The 26,429-nt window shown below is 43.8% G+C and overlaps 2 protein-coding genes across 3 annotated transcripts; one reads left to right on the top strand and one right to left on the bottom strand.

Annotated features, from left to right (window-relative positions):
• Nucleotides 1–1,826: 1,826 nt before the first annotated feature.
• Nucleotides 1,827–2,906, top strand: LOC133060436 (diphthamide biosynthesis protein 3-like). The gene has a single exon (XM_061147918.1). It carries the CDS (start codon nt 1,943–1,945, stop codon nt 2,189–2,191), a length of 249 nt encoding a protein of 82 aa, XP_061003901.1. The 5' UTR covers nt 1,827–1,942; the 3' UTR covers nt 2,192–2,906.
• Nucleotides 2,907–6,931: 4,025 nt separating this feature from the next.
• On the bottom strand, nt 6,932–19,564 carry LOC133060884 (C-X-C chemokine receptor type 2-like). 2 transcript variants are annotated; one of them, XM_061148772.1, is made up of 2 exons: nt 19,410–19,564; nt 6,932–8,620 (listed from the first exon to the last, which is right to left on the bottom strand). In XM_061148772.1, exon 2 carries the CDS (start codon nt 8,598–8,600, stop codon nt 7,521–7,523), a length of 1,080 nt encoding a protein of 359 aa, XP_061004755.1. In that variant the 5' UTR covers nt 8,601–8,620; nt 19,410–19,564; the 3' UTR covers nt 6,932–7,520. The 2 variants fall into 2 exon arrangements, with proteins under 2 accessions (XP_061004755.1, XP_061004754.1); XM_061148771.1 differs by lacking the exon at nt 19,410–19,564 and adding an exon at nt 10,756–10,827.
• Nucleotides 19,565–26,429: the final 6,865 nt, after the last annotated feature.

The raw sequence follows: 26,429 nt of genomic DNA, 5'->3' as shown, positions 1-26,429 counted from the left end.
AATAACAGCAAAAATTACCAAAAATGCTATGAACCATACGACCCAGTAGGGCCCCAGCAAGGACAGCCACCTGGTTCCCAACAAAATGATTGAGAAAAGAACCGCCAACAAGGCACATCATCATGCATTCTAAAACTGAAAAGATGAAGAGAATATCCTAAATGTTTCTAAGAGAAAATTTGGTCACATACAATAGGTCAAGAATAAAATAACATCAGAAGTATTGACTGTAACCCTACAAGATAGAAAAAATTAAGAAAAGCCTGCAAAACTCTGAAGGAAAAGAAAGGCTAATCTAGAATTCAATACTCTGTCAAAATACTAATCACATGGGGGAATAGAATAAAGCCTTTTTTGAAAACTCAGGATCTCTAAAAGTTATCTACTATATGTATTTTCTCAGCAAAATCCAGTAGTAAAATGAAATAAGGGAGTAAACCAAAATTATAATGCCTCACATTTAAATAGCACCTTACACCTGTGGTATGGTAGGCATTCTTCTAGTGCAGTGTGTATGTGTAGTCATTTAATTTAATCCTCATGGGAAATAGTTAAACATCATCATTATCCACATTTTACAAAGTGCTAGAGGGAACTCAAATGATCTGCCACTAGTCATGAAGACGGTAAGCAGCAGTAATCTGGCTTCAGCAGAAAGAGGAAGATTTAATACCATTCACGAAAGGAACTTCCTCAACCTGAAAAGGGCCTCCATGAAAAATCTTTAGCTAACACCATATTATTAAAAGACTGAATGCTTTACCCCTAAGACTAGGAATTGAGCAAACTCTTACAACTTCTATTCATCATCATACTGGAGGTTGTAGTCAGTGAAATAAGGCAAGAAAAATAAATAAAAGGAAGAAATAAGATTGTCTTTATTCTCAGGTGACAAGATTGGGTACATACAAAGTCCAAAAGAATCTTTAAAATGAAACTACTAGAACTAATAAGTGAATTTACCAAGGTCCCAGAATATAAGGTCAATATAGATAAATCAATTGTATTTCTCTATAGTAAGAAAAAACTGGAAATTTTTTAAAAACTAAATACCACTTATGTGCTGTGCTGTACTTAGTCACTCAGTTGTGTCTGACTCTTTGAGACCCCATGGACAGCAGCCCACCAGTTTCCTCTGTCCATGGGGATTTGCCAGGTAAAAATACTGGAGTGGGTTGTCATGCCCTTCTCCAGGGAATCTTCCTGCCCCAGGGATTAAACACAGGTCTCTCGCATTGCAAGTGGATTCTTTACCATCTGAACCACCAGGGAAGCCCAAATACCACTTACAAAGCATTCAAATAACCATAAAGTACTTAGGGATAAATTTAACTTTAGGGATAAAATATGTACAAGATCTATGTACTGAAAGCTATGAAACATTGCCAAAACAAATTAGAAAAGACCTAGTAGTTGGGAAAAGATGCCAAGGTCATGGATTGGAAGACTCAATGTTATTGAGATGTCAACATTTTCCAAATTGATCTATAAATTCAATGTAATTCAGATAAAAATCCCAGCAGGACATTTTATTGAAATTAGCAATCAGATTCTAAAATTTATCTGGTAATTAAAGCTATTTAGAAAAAAGAACCAGGCATGAAGAATAACCTATCCAGATTGGAACAGGGGTATAAAGGGCTCCAGAGAAGGGGTCTCCAAAAAAGAAAAAATAATTATGGATTATCTCAAATTTATTATGTTTATTATCTGATTAATGTGAGTGTATTGAGGGAGACATTTGAGAGTGATGTAATGAAAAGTACATGGAAAAATTCTGTCATTAATTCTAAAGAAAAGAAAACTTGGAGGCCGGAAGCGGGCCTCCGCGCGCCGGTTCTCTGTAAAGACGCCCGTCTGGGCGGCCGCAAGCGAAGTTGGCCCAGGGCCCCGGCCTGGGTCGGACGGCGAAAGTGACGGACCTGTGCCGGTCCCAGTGACGATGGCGGTATTTCACGACGACGTGGAGATCGAGGACTTCCAATACAACGAGGACTCGGAGACCTACTTCTACCCCTGCCCGTGTGGGGATAACTTCTGCATCACCAAGGAAGATTTGGAGAACGGGGAAGACGTGGCAACGTGCCCTAGCTGCTCTCTCATTATAAAAGCGATTTATGACAAGGATCAGTTCACGTGTGGAGAGACAGTCCCAGCCCCTTCCACCAGCAAAGAACTAGTTAAATGCTGAAGAAGACTTTTAGATTCTAAAACCTGAACTTGGGGAATGAGGCAAGCTGGAAAAGTCTAACGCAGAGTCACCGGCTTCTTCACGGGGACAATCATTTTGTGGTTTGCTGTTCATGAGAGCCGATTCCTTCCATTGGGCGCCAAGTTCATCTCCTGTTGAAGAAGCAAGTCCACCACATGGCATACCTGGATTTTGTGCTTAAACTTTGAACTGGAAGTGTTTGCATCCAAACATAAAAGAAGATAATTTGAAATCAGTGCTTTTTTCCCTCAGTTTTATTTTTATATCTTTATGACTTTGTTATCTGACCACAGCATCATCTACCTCAAAGCATTAGTTTTCTTTAACTTAAAGATTTTTATTTTGGTCACTTACGAAGATTTTTAAAATCAGCCCTTTCTTTGCAGTTTAACATCAGCTTTGCTGCTGTAAGCTAAAGGAAGTCAGTTGCCTCTGGTCCGTTGGGACTGCACCTTCTAGTCGCTCACCACACGGACCTTCATCAGGGATATGTGTTCTGTTAAATATGCCATTTCATTAGGCTTCATATACTGGGTCCTGGTCGTGGTGCAAAGGAAGAATATACTGAGCTCACAAAGTTAGTGAGTTAAGAAGAAAAGTCAAAAAACAAAATGGTCAAAGAATATGGACTTTGCTTATCAATATTCTGTGTTTTCCTTGAAAATCAGGACATGATAAAAAACAGCCAAAGGAAGTGAAACTGGTAACAGAATGATAGGAGAAAACTGTGCCTACTTAGTTATTTAATTAAATGCTTGAGTGGTTTTGTGAAAAAAAAAAAAAAGAAAACTTGTACCAAAAAAGGAAGTATAAACATTGTACCCAACCGTGAATTATTTTTTATATAGTCATTTTAACTGAAACACTGAATGCTGATTTAACCAAAAAGTACAGATCTATGTCCTGGAAGAACAGAAGAGGCAATATTTGTATTTTCTGGGACAGGAATAAAAGCAAGAGAAAATGTGAAAGAGTGTTAAATCTTCAGAAGCCAAGATAGAAAGTCAATAGATGATATCCAAAACTCAGAAAAAAACTTTCACGAGCTAGCAGAATAAGCATAATATTTAGAAATATGTAGACCACTGTTGAGGATTCCCTGGTGGCTGAGTAGTAAAGAATATGCCTGCATTGCAGGAGACATGGGTTTGATTCCTGGCCCAGGAAGATCCCCTGGAGAAGGAAATGGCAACCCACTCCAGTATTCTTGCCTGGGAAATCCCATGGACAGAGAAGCCTGGCAGGCTACAGTCCATGGGGTCACAAAATAGTTGGACAAGACATCATGACTAAACAACAACAACAGACCACTACTGAATGAAACAGCTATGTGAGTTAAAAGTCACAGACTTTGACGTGGGGAAGTGGGACAGGAGGGCTGCTATTGGTTTTCATTATAAGCTTTGTAAAGCTATTTCACTTTTATAAACAATGTCAGTGAAATATTTTGATTAAAAAAAAACTAATTTTAGAAAGTTTGCGTTAACATATTCTGCTTTTTTTTTTTAATTTTCCAATTCATTTCTACTCTCAAGGTTGGAAGAATCTTGAGTTTAAAAACAAAAACCAGAATTTCCCTGGTGATTCAGTGGATAAGAATCAGACTGACAATGCAGGGGGCACAGGTTCCAATCCTGGCCCTGGAAGATTCCACATGCCTCAGAGCAACAACTACTGAAGCCCATGTAACACAACTACTGAAGCCTGCATGGCCTAGAGCCCGAGCTCCACAAGAGAAGCCACCACAATGAGAAGCCCACGTGCCACAACAAAGAGGAGCCCCCACTCGCTGCAATGAAAACTCATGCAAAGCAATGAAGACCCAGTGCAGCCAAAAATAAATACATAAAATACCAGGATGGAAAAACCAGCCCAGATATTAGCCACTTGCAGGTTTCTGGGTCAAACCCAGAGATCTTTGGCCCCTCCAGTCTCTGCATGGAAACAACAGCTGTACAGGCATATCTTCTCAGTTCATCGCACTTCACTTTGTTGTCCTTTGCAGATACTGTGGGTTTTTTTTTTTACAAATTGAAGGTTGGTGGCAACCCTTACCTGGAGCAAGTCTATTGGTGCCATTTTTCCAACAGTATTTGCTCAGTAGTGATCTTCAATGTTACCGTTGCAAAAAGATTATGACTCACTGAAGGCTCAGATGATGGTTAGCATTGTTTTGTGATAAAGTATTTTTAATTAAGGTATGTACACTTTTTAGACATAATGCTATTGCACACCTGATACACTACAGTATAAACAACTTTTATACGCACGGGAAAACCAAAAAAAAAAAAAAGCAGATGACCCACTTTATTTCTGTATTTGCTTTATTGTGGTGGTCTGGAACCAAACTTTCAATGTCTCCAAATTACACCAGTACTCTTTATGACTTCTTGATTAGTGGTCATGTCTGGGAAGACCTTTAGACCAAAGAGGATTTGGTCATTTAATTTCATCTTCATCCATAAGACTTCTCAGCCTCTGAAAGATCCTATAAAACACAAATTGCTGGAAAAGAAGCGATCTTAAACCCCTATGGAATAAAATACAGATTATCAATTAATATTTTTGCTAGAATCACTATGAATGGGCTACTAGATAGGGAAACAAGGGCTGTTGAGGAGGCTGTGGTTGGTCAGAAATGTAGGGGGAAATAGTATTATTCAACATTGTAATTTGAAGGCTGAAAACTTTTAACTAAACCCACAGAACAAATATTCAAAATTTAAAATCAGCAAGTGTTGGGACTTCCCTGGAAGTCCAGTAAGACTTCGTCCTTCCACTACTACAGGGACAGTGGGTTCTATTCCTGGTCAGGGAACTAAGGTCCTGCATGTCACACAGTGCAGCCAAAAAAATTAAAAATAATTTTAAAGTTTTAAACATCAGCAAGCATTGCGCAAAATATACATTCACATACCAATCTCTATCCCCCGTCTAATCCTTGGTGTTTGCCCCATCGCTAATGTCAATTCCATCCCTGACTCTCTCCCATCCCTGACCACTTCCTGCTTCCCTTGATCTTAAGATGCAACCCATCCTGGATGCCAGCTCCATTCTGGATACTGAGCTCCTCCCCAAGGTAAACGTCTCCCTAACCTTGAAAGTGAAAGTGAAGTTGCTCAGTCATGTCTGACTCTTTGCAACCCCATGGATTGCAGCCTACCAGGCTCTTCCATCCATGGGATTTTCCAGGCAAGAATACTGGAGTGGGTTGCCATTTCCTTCTCCATTTCCCTAACCTTGACCAGATAGCTAATCCTTACATTATCCAATTATTAGAACACCAGTTTCTGATATTTTCATACATTGTGTTACTTAAGTACCAACATCTTCCAAATTATTTTTGCTCTTTGCTTTCCACTTTGCAGGTTACTAGTGAGAGCAAGCATTTTTTCAAACGTGTATTAGTCATCTGTATATTTCCCCAGACCCAATATGTTTCCTTATTTACTTACTGAAGCCTCTGACGGAGTTGTCTTTAGGGCAGCAGAGGATGAAGGAAGGTGAACATTGAGTTACACAGTAGGTGAGGTGGAGAGAGGACTAGAGGAGGGAGGGAGAAGAAAGGGAGGTTTCCAGGCCCATTTCCTGCTTTCCTCCCTAGATTCTTTCTACATTCTTCTATCCTCTCCCCTGAATCAGAGGTATTTCTTAGGGCCTGAGCCCCTAACTCCTTCCTCACCAACCTACTTTTGGAGTCTCAAGCTGGACAGGCCAAGGTGTCTCCATCTTGGCCCCTGAGAGAGCATCATAGGCAACACTCCAGAGAAGATGGTGACCTTACTGGTGATGCCTTTTGTAGCAGTCTCTAACTAGATTAAATCCTAGTGGCCACTATTGTAGCCACTAACTCATCCTTGACATTCACTCTAACACCCCTCCCACACCCCCACATTCATCCCATTCCCAACACTTACTCCATACCTGGTCCCAACCCCATCTCCAACCTCCCTGAATCTCACCCTATCCCCAGCCTCAGTCTATTTGTGGATCTCTCCCTATTTCTGACACTCATTCTTCTCTGATCATATCACGAACTACAATCCCATCCCTGGTTTCCCTACACTTCATCTCTGACTCCAACCTCAACCCCTGATCCCAATCTCAACCTTGATCTAAATCCCATCTCTGAGCCTCACTCCATACCCAACCTCAGACCAAGTTATGCATTTTCCTTAAGTTTTTTCCCTAGGAGTGTTTTATAGTTTTAGCTCTAATTGTAGGTATTTGATCCATCCTAAATTAATTTTTGTATGTGATGTAAGGTAGGGGCCCAGATTCATTCTTTTGTATGTGGATATCTAATTTTCCCAGCACAATTGGTTGAAAGACTATCCTTTCCCCCTTAAATAGTCTTGACACCCTTGTTGAAACTCATTTGACCATTTATGCTTAGGTTTATTCTGGACCTTTTATTCTCAGGTCCTTGTTATCCCTTGGCTCCATCAGCCTAAGGCTTTTCCCCTCATTGTCACAAAGTGGCTGCTTCAGCTCCACACATCATATCCTGTAACCATAGTCAAAGTCAAGAACCAAGGATGTGTGTGTGTGTGTGTGTGTGTGTTTTAAACTAAGAATATTTCCCAGGAGTCCCCTGGCCCCATTAGACTTCCTCTTGAGCAACAGTGTGCTGAAGCCAGTTTGCACAAGCTTGTGAAAGCACATTATCACATTTTTTAGATTTTGTGAGCTTGTTGTTAAACACCACCATCCTTGAAATTGGCCATGATGGTAGCATTTATTTATACCATAGAACATAGCAAATGCTACAAATCAGAACTTCCCTCCCCCCACCCCCCAACCAGGAGAGTGATTTACCAGCACATCATTGTTTTTAAGTTTTACAAATCAGAACAAGATGATATGGCCACTCCTGTCTTAAGGGAATCTTGGAAAGACAGTGTCTGTCATTTTCAGCCTCTCTCAAGGGAAGGAGACTTTGCTGGCCGACAAGGAAAGGGAGAGCTAGGCAAGTAACCAACGATGTTTTACATTAATGGTTCTCATTAATGGGAACTTTTTGTAATCACTGAAAAGAATATCTTCAAAGGATGTCTGCCAGAAGATAGAGCACTGTGGGCTCAGTGGTAGGATGCACCAAGCTCTATCAGTTGACATGGCAATTACAGCAAGAGGCGGGGCCCAGGACAGGCTGTCTAATCCATGTGATGGGGGCCTAAGAGGGACGTGGCCTCAGCAACTTCCTGCAGCCACAGTGGGGAGCTGCCCTGACACGGGACTGTGCCTGGCCAGAGGACATGGGGCTTGGGATGATGCTGAGGGGAAGCGAGGAGCCTGCTGAGGGGTCTCAGAGGGTAGTAGACGTGTTCCCTGAAGAAGAGCCAACAAAGGAAGGCCTGCTGTCCTTGGCCAAGAACTCCTTGCTGATCAGGCCATGGATGGCCATGATCTTGAGGAGTCCGTGGCGAAACTTCTGGCCAATGAAGACGTAGATGAGAGGGTTGAGGCAGCTGTGCAGGAAGCCCAGGATCTCGGTGGCGTCCAGGGCCCGGCCAATGTCTTTGCGGCGCTGACAGGTCTCGGGGATCACCTGGGCCCTCATGAGGGTGTCTACAACCAGGACCAGGTTGTAGGGCAGCCAGCAGAGCAGGAAGACGAGCACGACCGCAAAGATGACCCGCATGGCCCGGTGCTTCTGCCCCATTTGGGCTGAAAACAGCGTGCGCAGGGTGAGTCCATAGCAGAACAGCATGACCAGCAGGGGCAGGAGGAAGCCAAAGGTTTGGGGCAGGACACGCATTATCATCCGCCATTTCGTTGTATTGGCACCCAGGTCCTCATAGCAGACTAGGTTGGAGGAGGGTGGTTGATAGGCCTCACGGAAGATGGAGATGGGCAGGGCCAGGATCACGGACAGGACCCAGATGCCTAAACATATGAACTTGACCCAGTGGCGCTTCTGGGTCAGCGTGCGTGTGGCATGGACAATAGCCAGGTAGCGGTCCATGCTGATGCAGGCCAGCAGTAGAATACCACTGTAGAAGTTGACTTCCTTCAGGAGTGAGACCACCTTGCACAGGGGTGTGCCGAAGATCCAGCCCTTTGCCTTGGAGGCGGCCCAGATAGGCAAGGTCATGGCGAAGAGCAGGTCAGCCATGGCCAGGTTCAGCAGGTAGACATCAGTGACAGAGCGACCGACCCGGCTGTATAAGATGACCAGCATCACCAGGGAGTTTCCCAGGAGGCTTAGCAGGAAGACCAGGGCATAGATGACGACCACAGCATGCTTGTTGAGTGTCTCAGTGCTTACATCACAGATATAATCATCATCTTCTGTGGGTGGTGTGCCGGTGTAATTTCCAAACTCATCCTCAAACCCCTCCCACAAATAACTGCTATTATAGAAATCGTTCAGGATGATTGTCATGGTGTGATCTGGTTGAAAGACTAGAAGGAAAGAAAGGTGATTTAGTAACTCAGATCCAAGTCACTCTCATCAAGGATGTGATAACCGTTACTAGGTTATCTTCTGCTTATCTGCTAGCTTGGTAACTGAAGATCCCTTCCTTCATCTCTGTCACGGGCTGCTTTAAGGATCAGCTTCATCGTGTTGTCAGCTTTCCAGAACCCCGAGGCCTAAATGTGGGATAAGATGAACACACACACAGGGAAAAGCATCTGCTGTTGGTTGGCCCCACGGTGGCATCAGCTCTACCTATAATACTGCCTCTGTGCTCTCTTTGACTTTCTCCATCCTCAGCCATGTCTAGGCATTCAGATGGGAGGACTAAGTTGTTCTACACATTCAGGGAAGAGCCAGCATCAGGCAAAATGGAAGAAGGCAAACCTGCTCTAGGGTTTCCCAGGTGGCTCAGTGGTAAAGAAACCGCCTACTGATGCAGCAGACGTGGGTCTGATCCCTGGACTGGGAAGATGCCCTGGAGAAGGAAATGACAACCCACTCCAGTATTCTTGCCTGGAGAATTCCATGGAGCCTGGTGGCCTACTGTCCATGGGGTGGCAAAGACAAAACCTGCTCTCAGATGCCCCTTCCTACACTATTTCCCCTCCATGGTCTTCCTGGTGTTTTGTTTGTTTGTTTGTTTGTTTGTTTTTTGCTGTGTTATGCAGCCTGCAAGGCCCCAGCAGTCAAAGTGCTGAATCCTAACCACTGGACTACTAGGGAATTCCCTTACCGATTCTTATTTAACCTTCTTAAAATCCACTGAGGGAAGAAAATAATAGTAATAAATTGCATTAAAGTGTATGTCAAGGGACTTCTCTGATGGTCCAGTGGTTAAGACTCCCGCTTCCACTGCAGGGGGCATAGGTTCAGTCCTTGGTTGGGGAACGGAGATAACACATGCCATGCAGCATGGCCGAAAAAAAAAAAGTGTATTTTAAGCCTTTTCTCTAAAGGAGCAATAAATGTTTGGGTCCTCTGTCTAAAGAAAGGGTAAGCATTTAAGAGAAACCCCCATTGTGGTCACCACTTAAATATCCACAGAATCATTCAGCACTTTTCAAATAACTTTTAAGGTTGTTAAACATTTATTGAAGCAAAATCTTACCAGAAGAAACAGGCGTGAAACAGATAAAAACCTCTTCTGCTGAGGAGGGTGGGTGTGCCCCTCTCTCCATCTAAGTAGTCACTACAGAAGAGGTTCCCGCAAAACCTCCAGGGCTCTTCAGAGAACAATCTGAAAACCTACAAACGGTTACCAAGACTGGAAATAAGGATATCTGGTATCCAGTGCTCATTCTCTCCTGATTCTGTCATTAATAAGCTATGTGACCTTGAGTGAGTCCTTTTACCTCTCCAGATTTCCATTTCCTCATCCAAATTGAGGGAGACAGAATAAATAACCCCTGAGATGCTTCCAAATCTGAGGTTCTATGAGTTCATTCAAACCCACACATTTTAATCTCTCTGACAGGACTGCATTTTCACAAAAGACTAAGACTCAGGGCAAAGCAATACACGTCAGATCAGAGAAAGCCATCCTCTTCCCTAAAAAAGGAGAGACGTGGAACTTCCCTGGTGGCACAGTGGTTAAGAATCTGTCTGCCAATATAGGAGACACAGGCTTGATCGCTGCTCTGGGAAGATCCCACATACCATGGAGCAGTTAGGCCCATGAGCCACAACTACTACTGAGCTCATGCTCTAGAGTCTGCAAGCTGCAACTACTAAGCCCCTGTTCCACAACTGCTGAAGCCTATATGTGCCTAGAGCCCGTGCACCTCAACTAGAGAGTAGCCCCCACTCTCTGCAACTAGAGAAAGGCCCCGTGCAGCAACAAAGACCAGCGCAGCCAAAAAAAGATTTTTTTTAATAAATAAATATTTTTAAAAGGAGAGGAGAGGTATGAAAGGTGAAGGTGAGAAGACTGTGGCCCCCTGGTCACCATCTGTAGCCATGTATAAAAACAGAACTGAATACACGGTCATGAGGAAGGAGGCAGGGAGTCAATGGAGTACAAATCACAGATCCCAGACAACCAGATGCATTTTCTGAAATACAGTCAAACTAAGTCACCCTGCCCCAGAAAAAGTCCTGGCAATCAGAGGTGGCTTCCTACCTGAGTCACCAACCATGTATGTCCAGCCGTAAGAGCCTGGAACTCAGAGACCAGAGTGCCTTAACACTGAGAGGAAACTTGATGAATAAAGAATAGGGAAGCCTCGTCACAGCACAGCTCCTCCCTGGGCCTTGCCCATGTCTATATTTGGAGAACAGGTTAAGTCAGGGGGTCACAGGGTATCAGAGACTCCCAGGGTCCCTGTGTCCAAGCAGGGGAACCCGGGATGAAGATGGAGTTAAGGATCCATTATCTGCAATCTCCATTCTGTGGATGGCTATTGTCATTCTCTTCCTTTTCTTGCTTTTATTTCCATTTGAAAGCTTCCAACTTGCCTGACCTGAATAAAGGGGAAAGAATTTGACTTTATATAGTACAGACTCTAGCAGTCCACAGTAGGAGGGCCTTGTAGGAACCCTCCACCAGCGGGGTGGGGTTGACGGCCAGAGGACAACCCAGTGGGAAGGAGGTAGAAGACTGAGTTGTGTTTGGACAGCAAACACACAGTGTTTACTTAAACTCTAGACTTCTTTGGGATGGAGATGTTGATGGAGCTTCAGAGGAAGAACTAATCCTCCTCCACCACCAACGAAGAACTGGTTGATTAGAATGGCCCTGATTCTGGGGGCCACTCCTGGAGTCTGGCTGGGCCACAGGGAGACCAGCAGAGCTGGGGCCGCTGGTGGTGAATGGAGGAGTGGTGGTAATGTCATTCTCCCAGCTCTCAGTCTTGACAGATGGCATCTCTGGGAACCTGCCTCAGCTGCTCCCAACAGCTAATGTCTGTCCCTTAGCTTTACCTCTGGTAAAGCTGGTACTTCAATCACTTCTTCCTTATAACAGGAACCCTATTGTCCTGTAATGATGCATTTACAAGTCAGTCTGCCCCACTAGACCGTGGGCTGCTAGACACCACTCCAATTCACCTTCAGAGCCTCTGCCAGGATACAGAGTAAGTGCTCACTTAATGGTTATAGGGTAAACAACATTAGTCATATCTCCTTGGATTGATGTGTCGTGGATCCTCCCCCATCCCGTTCCTGCGATTCAGGGTGTCTATCACTTTAAGGAACAGAGTCTATGTAAGCTGTGCCTGAAAGCTGCACTTCCATATAGCCGAGCTGGACTGTCTGTCCTTTCCAAACTATCTGCTACTGTTTAGAGCTGGTGCTAATCTGTGTTCTGCCTCTACCATGCATGCCGAATGTAGCATGGCACTGGTGCCTACAATTCTGCCCCTGGCAAGCATATTTCTTAAACTAAGTCATGCTCTCCTCCTCGGTTCTCTTATCCTTTGTAAGTAATAGCAGGAAGTGTAAGGAGACAAATGCCCTGGGGCTACCCATGCCTTGCTTTTACAGGTGTTGACCAATTGCGACCTGATGCCTAGACTAGAAAGGACTTGAAGAGAGGGTAGTCCCTGGAGAGAGCAGACATGTCTCCTATTAATCATCTAGGGAAAAGGTAGCTCCTGGGGCAGAAAATAGGGAACAAGGGAGAAAACAGACTGGGGTCTGGACTGCGCAAGTCAGTATGTACTCCAGGGCAAACAGAATATTCGCCACAAGGGGGCAGCAGTCACTGAGCGAGGAAGTCTGCAAGGAAGAGACCCACAGAGAAAGACCAAGAAAAGTCTCATCTAATCCTTGGCTTTAAGCTCCTCTTTGTGAATAATTCCCTTCTGCTTTCCCAGGCCCTCACTCAAGTTGGTTCGGGATTCCAGTATGTTTCAACTAATCACTGGAGTACTAGGGAAGAGTCCTCCCTCAAACCCAAGGAACAAAAAAGAATCAGCCCCTTGGGATGAGCATGGGGGTGGCAACAGTGGTAGCTTAGGTCTCCAGTGGAAAAACAATATGGGGAAAAGAGTTGAAAAGGACTTTCCCTTCATGGTAGGAAAGGGCATTTCACTGAAGGAGGGGAAAAGGCACACACAGATGAGCTTGGAATAAAATTCTACCCACTTGAAAAGGTTCCAGCAAGTTCGCCCACAGTACGTATCTTCTGTACGTCACTTTGCATTTATCACGGCTCCACCTTAAATGGCTCTATGATGTTCCTAATGGGAGAGCATGTTTCCATTCTGTGTAGAACATCCAGTGCCACAAAGACTGCTGTGACATGTGCAGCCCAAATGCCAGTCCTTGGCAAGATGCCAAGGCCTATTCTTGCCATTCTGTTCTAGAAGCGGCAGCTTCTATGCAGGACCATGTGGACGACACAATATGGCTATAAGGATATCTATTTTGTCCCCCTGTCAGCTTTGATACCGGCCTTAACATCTCTGCACAGCCCTGCAGAAGAATCCACTCAGACCTGGGGACCAAAGTAGAGGCAAGGGAGGTGGAGGGAGAGGGTTCAACCCTCTCCCTGAAGATGGTCCCTGTTGCCATCGTGACAGGTTCAAGGGTAAGTATGTGACCTAAGACGATCCCACTCAGAGCCAGGCTCAGGGTGGTTGTTTAATGACTGTGGAAAAGCAAGTATGTAGCTTTGTGGCTGCTGCAAGCCATTTTGCTACCATATATGGCAAACCAGTCCAAAGACAAAAACTAACACTTGGAGGAGACAGAACCGAGAGAATTGCAAAGAAATAGATCCAGGGTCCTGAACATACTATGCCCAGAGTTCATCTTCTCTGTGTATTTTTCAGTTATGTGAGCCAGTAAATTGTTTTTATTGTTGAAGACCAGTTCAAGTGGAGTGGTCTGGTGGTGGTGGTTTAGTAACTAAGTCGTGTCCGACTCTTTGTAAACCCATAGACTGTACCTGCCAGGTTCTTCTGTCCATGGGATTTCCCAGGCAAGAATACTGGAGTGGGTTGCCATTCCCTTCTCCAGGAGTTGTCTGTACACACAACCAAAACTGGGCCTGACCAAGACAGTTCTGGAAACCAACAGTGATCCAGGATGAAAGGAGAAGGGAGAGAATGTGTCTCACATGCAAACAGGTAACGGCAGGATGTGACAGGGGTGTAACCCAGGGATGCAGCTATGGTTGGACCTCCCAGCCCTGGTTATTATCAGCCTCTGGTGGAAGTTGGAGAGGAAACTTGGAGAGCAAGCAGATGAGATTCCTACTGAGGACACTCTCCTGAATGAACTCAGAAATCCTCACGAGGAACCCAGAAACCGCTGCTTTGGATATAGACAGCATGTGTGTGTGATAAGTTGCTCAGTCGCATCTGACTCTGTGTGACCCCATGGGCTGTAGCCCACCAGGCTCCTCTGTCCATGGGGATTCTCCAGGCAAGAATACTGGACTGAGTTGCCATGCCCATCAGATAGACCATGATTCAAATATTGGCTTTCCTTTAACAGTTTAGAACCTTGGACACGTTTCTTCAGTACAGTTCAGTTCAGTCACTCAGTCATGTCCGACTCTTTGCGAGCCCATGGACTGCAGCACGCCAGGCCTCCCTGTCTATCACCAACTCCTGGAGTTTAACCAAACTCACGTCCATTGAGTCGGTGATGCCATCCAACCACCTGTCGTCCCCTTCTCCTCCCACCTTCAATCTTTCCCAGCATCAGGGTCTTTTCCAATGAGTCAGTTCTTTGCATCAGGTGGCCAAAGTACTGGAGTTGCAGCTTCAACATCAATGAACACTCAGGACTGATCTCCTTTAGGATGGACTGGTTGCTGTCCATCTTGCAGTCCAAGGGACTCTCAAGAGTCTTCTCCAACACCATAGCTCAAAAGCATCAATTCTTCAGCACTCAGCTTTCTTTATAGTCCAACTCTCACATCCATACATGACCACTGGAAAAACCATAGCCTTGACCAGACGGACCTTTGTTCGCAAAGTAATGTCTCTGCTTTTTAATGTGCTGTCTAGGTTGGTCATAACTTTCCTTCCAAGGAGCAAGTGTCTTTTAATTTCATGGCTGCAGTCACCATCCGCAGTGATTTTGGAGCCCAGAAAAATAAAGTCTGACACTGTTTCCACTGTTTCCCCATCTATTTGCCATGAAGTGATGGGACCAGATGCCATGATCTTAGTTTTCTGAATGTTGAGCTTTAAGCCAACTTTTTCACTCTCCTCTTTCACTTTCATCAAGAGGCTCTTTAGTTCTTCTTTACTTTCTGCCATAAGGGTGTTGTCATCTGCATATCTGAGGTTATTGATATCTCTCCCGGCCATCTGGATTCCAGCTTGTGCTTCATCCAGCCCAGCGTTTCTCATGATGTACTCTGCATATAAGTTAAATAAGCAGGATGACAATATACAGTCTTGACGTACTCCTTTTCCTATTTGGAACCAGTCTGTTGTTCCATGTTCAGTTCTAACTGTTGCTTCCTGACCTGCATACAGATTTCTCAAGAGGCAGATCAGATGGTCTGGTATTCCCATCTCTTTCAGAATTTTCTACAGTTTATTGTGACCCACACAATCAAAGGCTTTGGCATAGTCAATAAAGCAGAAATAGAGGTTTTTCTGGAACTCTCTTGCTTTTGTGATGATCCAGCGGATATTGGCAATTTGATCTCTGGTTCCTCTGCCTTTTTTAAAACCAACTTGAACATCTGGAAGCTCACGGTTCATGTATTGTTGAAGCCTGGCTTGGAGGATTTTGAGCATTACTTCACTAGCATATGAGATGAGTGCAATTGTGCGGTAGTTTGAGCATTCTTTGGCATTGTCTTTCTTTGGGATTGGAATGAAAACTGACCTTTTCCAGTCCTGTGGCCACTGCTGAGTTTCCCAAATTCCCTGGCATATTGAGTGCAGCACTTTCACAGCATCATCTTTCAGGATTTGAAATAGCTCAACTGGAATTCCATCACCTCCACTAGCTTTGTTCATAGTGATGTTTCCTAAGGCCCACTTGACTTCACAGTCCAGGATGTCTGGCTCTAGGTGAGTGATCACACCATCATGATTATCTGAGTCATGAAGATCTTTTTTGTACAGTTCTGTGTATTCTTGCCACCTCTTCTTAATATCTTCTGCTTCTGTTAGGTCCATACCATTTCTGTCCTTTATTGAGCCCATCTTTGCATGAAATGTTCCCTTGATATCTCTAATTTTCTTGAAGAGATCTCTAGTTTTTCCCATTCTGTTGTTTTCCTCTATTTCTTTGCACTGATCACTGAGAAAGGCTTTCTTATCTCTCCTTGCTATTCTCTGGCAGACCTAAATTGAAGAAAGTAGGGAAAACCACTAGACCATTCGGGTATGACATAAATCAAATCCCTTATGATTATACAGTGGAAGTGAGAAATAGATTTAAGGGACTAGATCTGATAGACAGAGAGCCTGATGAACTGTGGACAGAGGTTCGTGACATTGTACAGGACACTGCTTTTAACCTATATCAAAATATCCTTATCCATCAAAGTGGGGCTACTTGCCTCATGCAGCTGTGTGAGGATGAACTGGGGTAAGATCATGGGCTCGAGAACCAAGCTGTGTGTACTTGCATGTTAAGTCACCTCAGTCATGTCTGATTTTGCTACCCCATGAACTGTAGCCCTCTAGGCTCCTCTGTCCATGGGGATTCTCCAAGCAAGAATACTGGAGTAGGTTGCCATTTCCTCCTCCGGGGATCTTGCCGACACAGGGATCGAACTCACGTCTCTCACATCCCTTGTGTTGGCAAGCAGGTTCTTTACCACTAGCGCCAACCAATCCACCTTGGTGCAAATCCCATCTCTGTCCCTGGCCAGCTCTGTGCCTTGGGAAGCTTAGATACACACTCTGCCCCTCAGTTTCCTCCTCTGTAAAATGAGATTAAAAGTGGGAGCTAACTCATAGGGCTGATATGAGGATCGCTGAGTTAATGAATGTAGGGCTTAGTATAGTATCTGGCAGATGATAAATGTTCGTGACTTGTAACTGTCTGTACACAATCCTGTTCAGTGATTGTGAACAGACTCACTAAACAATGCAAACCTTCTGACCCTGTGAGCCCACTTAACGTGAGGGAAGGAAGGAAGGAAAGAAATAGGAACAGGGAGGAAGAGGGGAAAGGGAGGGAGGATAAACTTTGTCTCAGAGTCATTTATAGCAATAAAATTTGGTAATATTTCAATGCCCTTCAAAACACTTAATTTACAAATTATAGTTGATCTGTAAAATGGAACACTGTTTCCACTAAACATAAGGTATAGCTACAATTAATGCTGTGACAAGGTATCTATAATAGAACCGCTGAGTAGAAAGAAACGTCAACAAGCAGAATGCACCAGATGATAAGATTCTGTAATAAATCTATGGATGTATGTGCACAGGGAGGAGAGGAGAGAGAGGGGAAATGTTAACAGTGGTTATCTTTGGATGTGGGATTATGGATATTTGCTTTCTTGCTTATATCCTTTGATGTGGCCCAACTGCTAAAATGAGCACTAATTTTGCAGTCAGAAAAAAAATATGCATTTAGCCATTTTCACTCAAAAGTAAATAAATAACACTCTGATGGTCATTTCCCTCTCCTCTCTCAGATCAGCCTGTCCAGCTAGGTCGGTGAGCAGATGTCCAAGACACTGAGATTCCCCCTTTCCTCAACCCTTCAATCTGCCACAGTCTCCTTCCCCTCGGGGCCCCGTGCCACCCATCCTGCTCTCGACTGTTGTACTTTTTAGACTGGATTCCATTTTCAGAACTCTGTCTCTCCCACTGAACTGTGAATAGGCGAGATTCTGATACAGAGTAATGATTAACAAAGCCTCTCTTCCTTTCCTCTTTGCCCCTCTGTAAAGGATTTTCTATTTTGCATCCTCAGTGCCCAGCAAAGTGTGTGACACACACTAGCAGAGGACACACGGGGAGTGGGCGTGTAACTGTGCAGTGTCCAGGGCCGCATGCTGGGAAGAGCACTGTGCTCAGGGTGGAATGCTCTGCACCCAGTACCATGAGACTCCTTATAAATTTATTTTAGAATTGGTGTTTTTTAAGTGAGGTCTGAAGAGACAATGGAACACACACAGGGCTTTGAGCTCAGCTCTAGTGTAGTCCCACCTCTTGTTGCCTCCCTGGAAGGGGAGAGCTCAGCCTGCTACTCCCCCACCCCCAAATATCCCAAGCCTCAGGGAGTGCAGCATTAGATAGACAATAAAAAACACTCTGTCTCCCCCACACACTTTTTTTTGCCACACCATGCAGCTTGTAGTATCTTAGTTCCCCAACCAGGGATCAAATCCAGGTCCCTTGCAGTGGAATTTCAGAGACCTAATCACTGGAAGGCCAGGAAATCCCCACTCTGTACCCTTAAGAGAAAGGCCATAAAAGAAAGAAACAAGCTTTTTCCTGCTTTCTGAACAAGGGACTCTGCATTTTCATTTTGCACTGGGTCCTGCAAATTATGCAACCAGCCTGGACACCAGATAAATATCTCCTGGGTGGGTGAAATATTGAAGGAATGGAGAGGACATAAATGCCAGACTGGACTTTTTACCTGAGCTCACTCAAGATGGCAACTCCATCCTTCCAACTGAGCTGGCCAGAATTCAGTGACACGTCTTTATCTGTTACACCCAAAATTCAATCTATCAGAAAATTCCACTGACTCTACCAAAAGAAATTCCAACTTGTACTTTCTCATCTCCCCTACTGCTATTGCGCTGGCACCTGCCACCAATCCTTCTCACCTGAATTACTAAGGCAACCTCCCAGTCTTCCCTGTGTCTACCAGGTTTCTCCTACTGTATGTTCTCATCACACCAGCCGGAGAGATCTGTTTATGTTTTAAGTCAGATCGTGTCATGCCTTCTTACTACCCTCCAAAGTTTCCAAAAGATGAATTTTACTGCTTTCATTTCCTGGGTGCATTTTAAGTGACTTCACAGTGTGGAAACCAGACAAACACCACCTTGACCTAGTGAAAAGGGCTGATGCTACCAGGGATGTTTGTGGGTTTCACAAACCCACGGGATGATGTGAAGAGAAGGGCACCTCACCTCTGGGGTAGTGTCTCTGAAAACCCATCACCCTGACTAGTCATGAGGAAAACATCAGACAAGCCTAGCCTGGGGCCCACTCTACATAACACCTGGCCAGCACTCCTCAACACTGTCGGGGTCATGAAAAGCGAGGAAAGAGTGAGCAAAACCAACACAGACTAAGAAGACTGGGGAGTTATGCCAACTGAAAGCCTTGGGGAACCCTGCATTGGATCCTGGTACAGAAAGAGAACAAGTGGAAAAACTGGAAAAATCCAGATAAAATCTGGAGTTTAGTTAACACTTGCTTTTAAAGTTGTTACCTATTTTATTTTATTGAGTTTTATTTTTTAAATCAAGAATAAGTATTGAATTTTGTCAAAGGCCTATGAAGATAATTATGTTTTTTTTTCTTCTTAGCTATATTAGCATAAGAATTATATTCATGGCTTTCTAACACTGAGTAATGTTTGCATGGGGGGGATATAGCCCACCTAATCATGAAAAAAAAAGTGAATTTGATAAAAGTAAAAGTTCTCAAGGGGCTTCCCTGGTTGTCCAGTGGATAAGACTCCCACTTTTAGTACAAGGGGTGCAGGTTCGACCTCTGGTTGGGAAACTAAGATCCCACATGCTACACAGTCAAGAAAATTTTAAAAAATATATATGGCTAGATTTTTTTAAATAAAAAATGCCTTCTCCATCACTCCTCCACCCCTTTCCCCCTGGACCACAAACTGGGGGGATTAACCAACAGAAAAGCATTTTCTCACAGTTCTGGAGGCTGGAAAGCCAAGATTAGGGTGTGAGCAGAGCTGCTTCCTTCCGAGGGCTACGAGGGCGAATCTGTGCCCAGCTTCTCCCCCAGCTTCCGGTGGTGTGCTAACAACTGTTGGCGTTCCTTGGTTGTGGAAACACCACTTCAGTCTCTACCTTCGTCTTCACATTGGTGTTCTCCTGATATGTCTGCATCCAAATTTCCCCTTTTTATAACGACGCCAGTTTGTTAAACTAGAGCTCCCTCTAATGACCGCGTCTTAATAACCTCTGCAAGGACTCTATTTCCAAATAAGGTCCCGTTTTGATGTAATGGACTTCAACATATGAATCTGGGGGGGAAGGGACACAATTCAGCCCATAACATCCTCTAATCGAATCCTCCTTTGTCTCTTAGAGCTCTGCTCTACCACACTGACCTCTTGGCTCGGCTCCTGTCTGGGGGCATCGCCTCTGCTGTTCAGGCTTCTGGGAATGGTCTTGTGTAGATGGTCCCCCAGGTAACCCCTCACCTCTTTAGTATTTGCTCAGATGCTGCCGTTTCACTGGGTCCCACCCTGTCCACCTATTTACAGTTGTATCTCCCTTAGCATTGCTGGTTATCCCTTTCCCCACTTTTTTGGGAGGATGACATATTTATTTATTTATTGCGATATTTATTGTTATTGGATTTTTTCCCCCAAAGATAATCACAAGCCTGGGGCTACATGGTGAGTGCCAGGCTAATAATATGAAAATGTTCCCTTTTTTACTTTACACATTTTTCTCTCCCCACAGCACTTATCACTTCCTAACATAATACTATACAATCCACTTGTTTACTATAGACACTATTACTTATCGTCTCTCTCTCCTCTCTAGAACATAAGCCTCACAGGGGCAGTGATCGTTATCTATTTTGATCGCTGTATCCCAAGAGCCTAGGAGACAGCTTGGCCTTTAGGGTGCCATAAAAAGTTGTTGACCAAAGCAAAGGAAAGAAAGATGGATTATATTTCTAGAGACTGGGAGACCCACAGAGGGTTTGTCTTCTGTTTAACTCGCCTCTGGCCTCTGGGAAATTACATTGGAGGGAAAGTTGACCGCACCACGGCTTCGGAAATCATGAGACCCCTAGCAATGCTGACAGCCCCTGAGCTCTAGCAGGAGAGGAAAAAAGAATCTACTCCTGGCGGCCAGGATCTCTGCAGTTGCAAGGTCAATCCAGCAGAGGGAAGCATTACCTTCAAATCAAACCAAATACAGGGAGGGGGAGGGCAGGCGGGGTGGAGAGGGGCGGGGCAGGCAGAAAAATAATCTCGGTAAAAATACTCTACCCGCTGGAAGTTGGGTTAGGCAGTCAACGTCTAGACCGTAACACCGTCCATTAAGGTGAGCAAGCCCTTTCACATGCATTCATTCTCCCCTTAACGTCCTCCCAGATGAGAGTTCTGGGGCTTCCCAAGTGGCGCTAGTGGTAAAGAGCCCGGTCTGCCAATGCGAGAGACTGAAGAGACGCGGGTTCGATCGCTGGATCAAGAAGATTCCCTGAAGGAGGGCATGGCAACCCTACTCCAGTAATCTTGCCTGGAGAATCCCCATGCACAGAGGAGCTTGGCGGGTACAGTCCATGAGGTCACAAAGAGTCGGACACGACTTGGCATGCGTGCAGATGAGAGTTTAGCAGTTCCCAGAGGGGCAGCGCGGCTTCGGATGAGCAGTTGAGATTTATCACCCATTTGGTCGTATCACACTCAACTTGTCACAGGCTTCATGAATAGTCCTGTCCCTGTGGCCATCCCCCTTCCTCCACAGACCCTTCCTCCACACCACCGGTTCTTGGCCTCTCTGTGTGAATTCACACTTTTATATTTTTTTTCCATTTATTTTTATTAGTTGGAGGCTAATTACTTCACAATATTATAGTGGTTTTTGTCATACATTGACCTGAATCAGCCATGGATTTACATGTGCTCCCCATCCTGAATTCACACTTTTAAACACAACATGTTGGCAAGGCAATTAAAAGGTATATTTCAGAGAACTGGAAATCTTTTCCCAGCTTCCTTACAGCTCACTTTTTGGTCCTCCAAAATTATCTTAGCTCAGGCTCCCATCACAAAATACTGTGGATTCAGTGGTTTAAACAACAGATTATTTATTTCTCACAGTTTTGGAGACTGGAAGTCTGAGATCACGGAGCCGGCTGCATGGATTCTCGGTGAGAGCTGTCTTTCTGGCTTTCAGACCGTTGCCTTTCATGCAAAGAGAGAAAGAGCTCTGGCTTCTTCCTCTTCTTCAGTTCAGTTCAGTTGCTCAGTCGTGGCCGACCCTTTGCGACCCCATGGACTGCAGCACACCAGGCTTCCCTGTCCTTATGAGGAAGCTAATCCCACCATGGGGAGGGCCTCACCGTCATGACCTCATGTAAACCTAACTCCCTCCCAAAGATACCCTCCCACCCCCAAAATACCACCACATTGGAAGTCAGGGCTTCAGCCAGTGAATTTTTTTTTTAATAATTATGTTTGGTTGTGCTGGGTCTTTGTTGCTGCATGGACTTTCTCCAGTTGCGGTGAGCAGGGGCTACTTTTCGTTGAGGTGCTCAGGCTTCTTTATTGTGGTGGCTTTTCATGTTGTGAAAAGGGCACCAGCTCTAGGGCACTCGGTCTTCAGTAACTGAGGTTCACGAGCCCTAGAGCACAGGCTCAATAGCTGTGACAGTCAGACTGGGGATGGAACCCGCGTCTCCTGCATTGGCACGTGGATTCTTTACCACTGAACCACCAAGGAAGCCCCAGCCCGTGAATTTTGATGGTCCTGACAGATTCTGGGTCTGGGGAGGACCTCCTGGTTTATTAGGACCTCCTTTTGTTATTTTTTTCTACTTCTACTAAAATGTAGTCATAGGAAGTGATAACCATTACAGTGATTTTTGGATTTTCTTCCAAAAAAAAAGAATTTTGCAGGGATACAGACATTATTCAGCCTATAACAAGCACCACGTCCCAGTTTGGGGAGAATGCCCTCCCTCCCTGATAGCACTCTCTTACATATTCATGAGACAAGATTCTAGCAAGTGTTAACAAACTTCTGTCTTTCCTGCAGCCTGGCTCGTTTTCTTTTACATGCCGCCCTCCACACCAAGCTCTCCCTGGTGTGGCTCAGTCAGCATAATCAACATTTTGCCTGACAGACGGGGCTGCCAAAGTGGTATCCTTGGTTGCGGTACAAATAAACAGCACAAATGTTTACCTGGGGGTGGAGGACTTGGAGATGGGAATTGGGCAGATGGGAGGCAGTTGGGAAGAAGACTTTTCATTAATCGCTTTTAATATTTTTTTTTAATTTTTGAAACATGTGACGTGGTTCCCATTATGTTTTAGATGTGAAATGTAGTCTTAGCATGTTTAGAACGAATAGCTTCATCATGGGGGTGGGAAGCACGCGGTGCTGCCAGGAGCCATCCTTGAAGCTCTGGGGCCCACACTTGTACTGTCTTCAGGCTACCAGCTCACCTTCCCCTTGACAAGCTGAAAAAGCCTCAGACCGCTCCAGGAAGCATTTTCCTGGGCCCCGGGGCCTAGCCGCCTGTCATTTCTCTAAGTCACTTCAGACCCCTCACTTCCAGTCAGGTCACCCTGGACTCTCTCAGTCCTTGCCTATTTCTTGTCCCGTCTGTCTGGCTGCCTGCACTCTCTCCTCGGCTGCAGTCCAGGACGTCCTGGCCTCTCCACATCTCCCACTAGGCCCTCTTGGTCTGTACGGCCCTTCCTGGCTCTCCTAGACGCCAAAGAAACCTTAGGCCCTGGGACTTTTTTTTATTAAAATATAGTTGATTTACACTGTTGTGTTAGTTCCTGTTGTACATCAAAGTGATTCAGTGATATATATCTATACATTCTTTTTTTTAATATTCTTTTCCATTGTGGTTTATCATAGGATATTGAATATGGTTCTCTGTGCTGTAGAGTAGGACCTTGTTGTTTCAAGACCTGGGTTTTAAACTCACACTGGCAGTAAATTCTCATTGACTTTCCCGGTCTATTGAAATCCATGTACTTACTCTGGCAACAGTCTCATTTTCCTTCACTTAAAACAAGGCCCTTGAGACTTCCCTGGCAGACCAAGTGGTTGAGACTTTGTCCCAGTGCAGGCGGCTGGGGAGCAAGTTTGATTCCTAGTCAGGGAGCTAAGATTCTGCATGCCTCACGGCCAAAAAACCAAAACATAGAACAGAAACAAAATTGTAGAAAATTCAATAAAGATTTTAAAAATGATCCACATCAAAAAGATCTTTTAAAAAATAAACAAACAAAAATTTCTAAAATAATATTTGACGGAAAATTGTCAGAAAATTAAATATCTTGATATACAAATTTCATAATAGCATATTTCCATATCTAAACTTTAAATATTATCATAACAGTTATTAATATCTTAAAGAAATAATAGTCACACAAACTTATACTACCTTGATTTATTCAAAATATAGTCAACTCTAAAAAAAATTAGTAATAAGGCCCTTGATTTATATTTGAGCATAAATAGTAGAACCAGCTTCCTGCTGAAATTACCTCTCCCAGTCCACATGCCACAGACCCAATCAGTCTGCAGATGACTTTCCTTGGCTACCTAGATTTGGTTTACTTGTTTGTTTATTTAAAGTAGAATTGATATTCAACTTATTAAAATTTAAACTTTTTCGCATTAAAAGAAATCTGGATTTCTATCCTCTCTCCTAACATTTGGAAGATGGGGCAATACTGAGCCCATGGCAAAAATCAGCTGAAGTTGATACATAAATGAGATGCTAGAAATAGAACCATGCTACCACCATCACTTGATTTTCATCAAAAGTGCCAAAGCAATCAAATGGGAAAAGGAAAATTCCATCCATAAAATGGTGGTGAAATAACTAGATATAGGAAAAATATGAACTTTGATCCATGCCTTATACACAAATATTATGTTGATGACTCATAGGTCTAAATGTAAAAGCTAAAACTGCAGAGCTTTTAGAGAAAAATGTGAATGAATATCATGACTTGGGGGTAAGCAAACTATTTGTTATAAATAAAAGGCTACAGTCCATAGGGTCACATAGAGTCCGACACAACTGAGCGACTGATCATGCTCACATCAAGTGCTGGTGAGGATGTAAAGCAACTGGAATTCTCATAGGTTATTGGTAGGAATGTAAAGTGGTACAACCGTTTTGGTAAATGACCTGGCAGTTTCTTGTAAAACTAAACATACTCTTCCTCTCCTAAGAATATACCCAAGAGAGGTAAAAATATATGTCCACAAACATATTTGTCCAAAAATATTAGTAGCTTTATTCATAATAGACAAAAACTAGAAACAGCCCAGGTGTCCATCCATAGGAGGATGGATAAACAACATGTGGTATATTCATACAGTCAAATACAATGGAACACCTCTCAGCAACAAAAAGGAAAGAGCTGCTTATACACTCAACAACATGAATGTATCTTTAAAACTTTATGATGAGTGGAAAGAAGCCTTATACAAAAGAGTATATACTGTATAATTCAGCTTTTACAAAGTTCTAAAATAGGCAAAACTAATCTCCCCTGATGCAATACTTTGGCCAGCTGATGCGAAGAACTGACTCATTGGAAAAGACTCTGATGCTGGGAAAGACTGAAGGCAGGAGGAGAAGGGGACAACAAAGGACGAGATGGCATCACTGACTCGATGGACATGAGTTTGAGCGAGCTCCGGGAGTTGGTGATGGACAGGGAAGCCTGGAATGCTGCAGTCCGTGGGGCTGCAAAGAGTCAGACACAACTGAGTGACTGAACTGAACAGAATCTGTACTGAAAAATAATCAGAACAGTGGTTACCTCATGGGGGATGGAAGCAGAGATAGTTAGGAGGAACATGGGGAGTTTAAGGGATAATGGTGATGTTTTCTAGACTGGGGGTTTATTCCACAATGGAAATTGAGATGACAGGAGCACATATTTTGTCAAAACTTAGTGAATATACACTGAAGATCTATGCATTTCATTGTATTAATACATAAATATTACATCAAAAGAAAAACTATTTTGATCTCCAGTTAATGTTGTACATACTGATGTATTCATATTTAGGAAGATATCGTACTGCTATCTGTAATTTCCCTTTAAATACATTTTTAAAAATAAAATGCATTAATGAATATAAGGATAGTCAAATGGATAGGTACGAGATAAAACAAGTAAAATGCTTGTAGTAGAAGCTAGGTAGTAGGTAGACATACACTATAAAATTTTCAACTTTGCTATATGTTTGAAATTTTTCACAATAAAATGCTGGGTAGTCAAATCAGCATTTGTAGGTCTCAGCTACACCTTTTTTTTTTTTTTTTTTTTTAGTTCTACCACTTTATTGCTACCAACCCATTTCCCTCCACCCTCGTGCACACATGCTCAGTCATGTAATCCCATGGACTTCAGCCCGCCAGACTCCTCCGTCCATGGACTTTTCCAGGCAAGAATACTGGAGTGGGTTGCCATTTCCTTCTCCATCAGCTACACCTTTATTCAGAGTGTACACCCTCCAATTGCCACACTCCTCAGCCCTCTTTATTGCATCACACCCACACTGCTTCACTCACTGATACTACCAACACAATACATGGATGTTTTATCCTAGACATATAGGCATATCCAGGGATGTGGTTATTATATACATTCCTGAAAGAGGCAGAATAGCGTTGTACCAATCCCACCACTTACTGGTTTTGCAATCTTGGGCAAATTAATTCACCTCTTGAGCCTCAGTTTTTTAAACTGTAGGATAAGTGAAGTGAAAGTTTCTAGAACACAGTGGGCACCAGGTAAATGTTGACTATTATTACATGTTTAATATTTTGACTTTGTAAATGTAAACAGAATAAGGACTGTTTTTCACAGTAAGAAACACTATTGAGTTTAAACTGACAGGAGAAAAAGCGGGAAGACTATTTTCATGGACATAGCCTTATTTGCTTTCACAAAAGTTCCTCTCACAGAGGAAAAGCTATT

Source organism: Dama dama, chromosome 8 (assembly GCF_033118175.1).
Source record: "Dama dama isolate Ldn47 chromosome 8, ASM3311817v1, whole genome shotgun sequence".
Lineage (NCBI taxonomy): Eukaryota > Metazoa > Chordata > Mammalia > Artiodactyla > Cervidae > Dama > Dama dama.
Note: the sequence above shows the minus strand (reverse complement) of the source record. Positions and strands in the feature narration are given on the sequence as shown.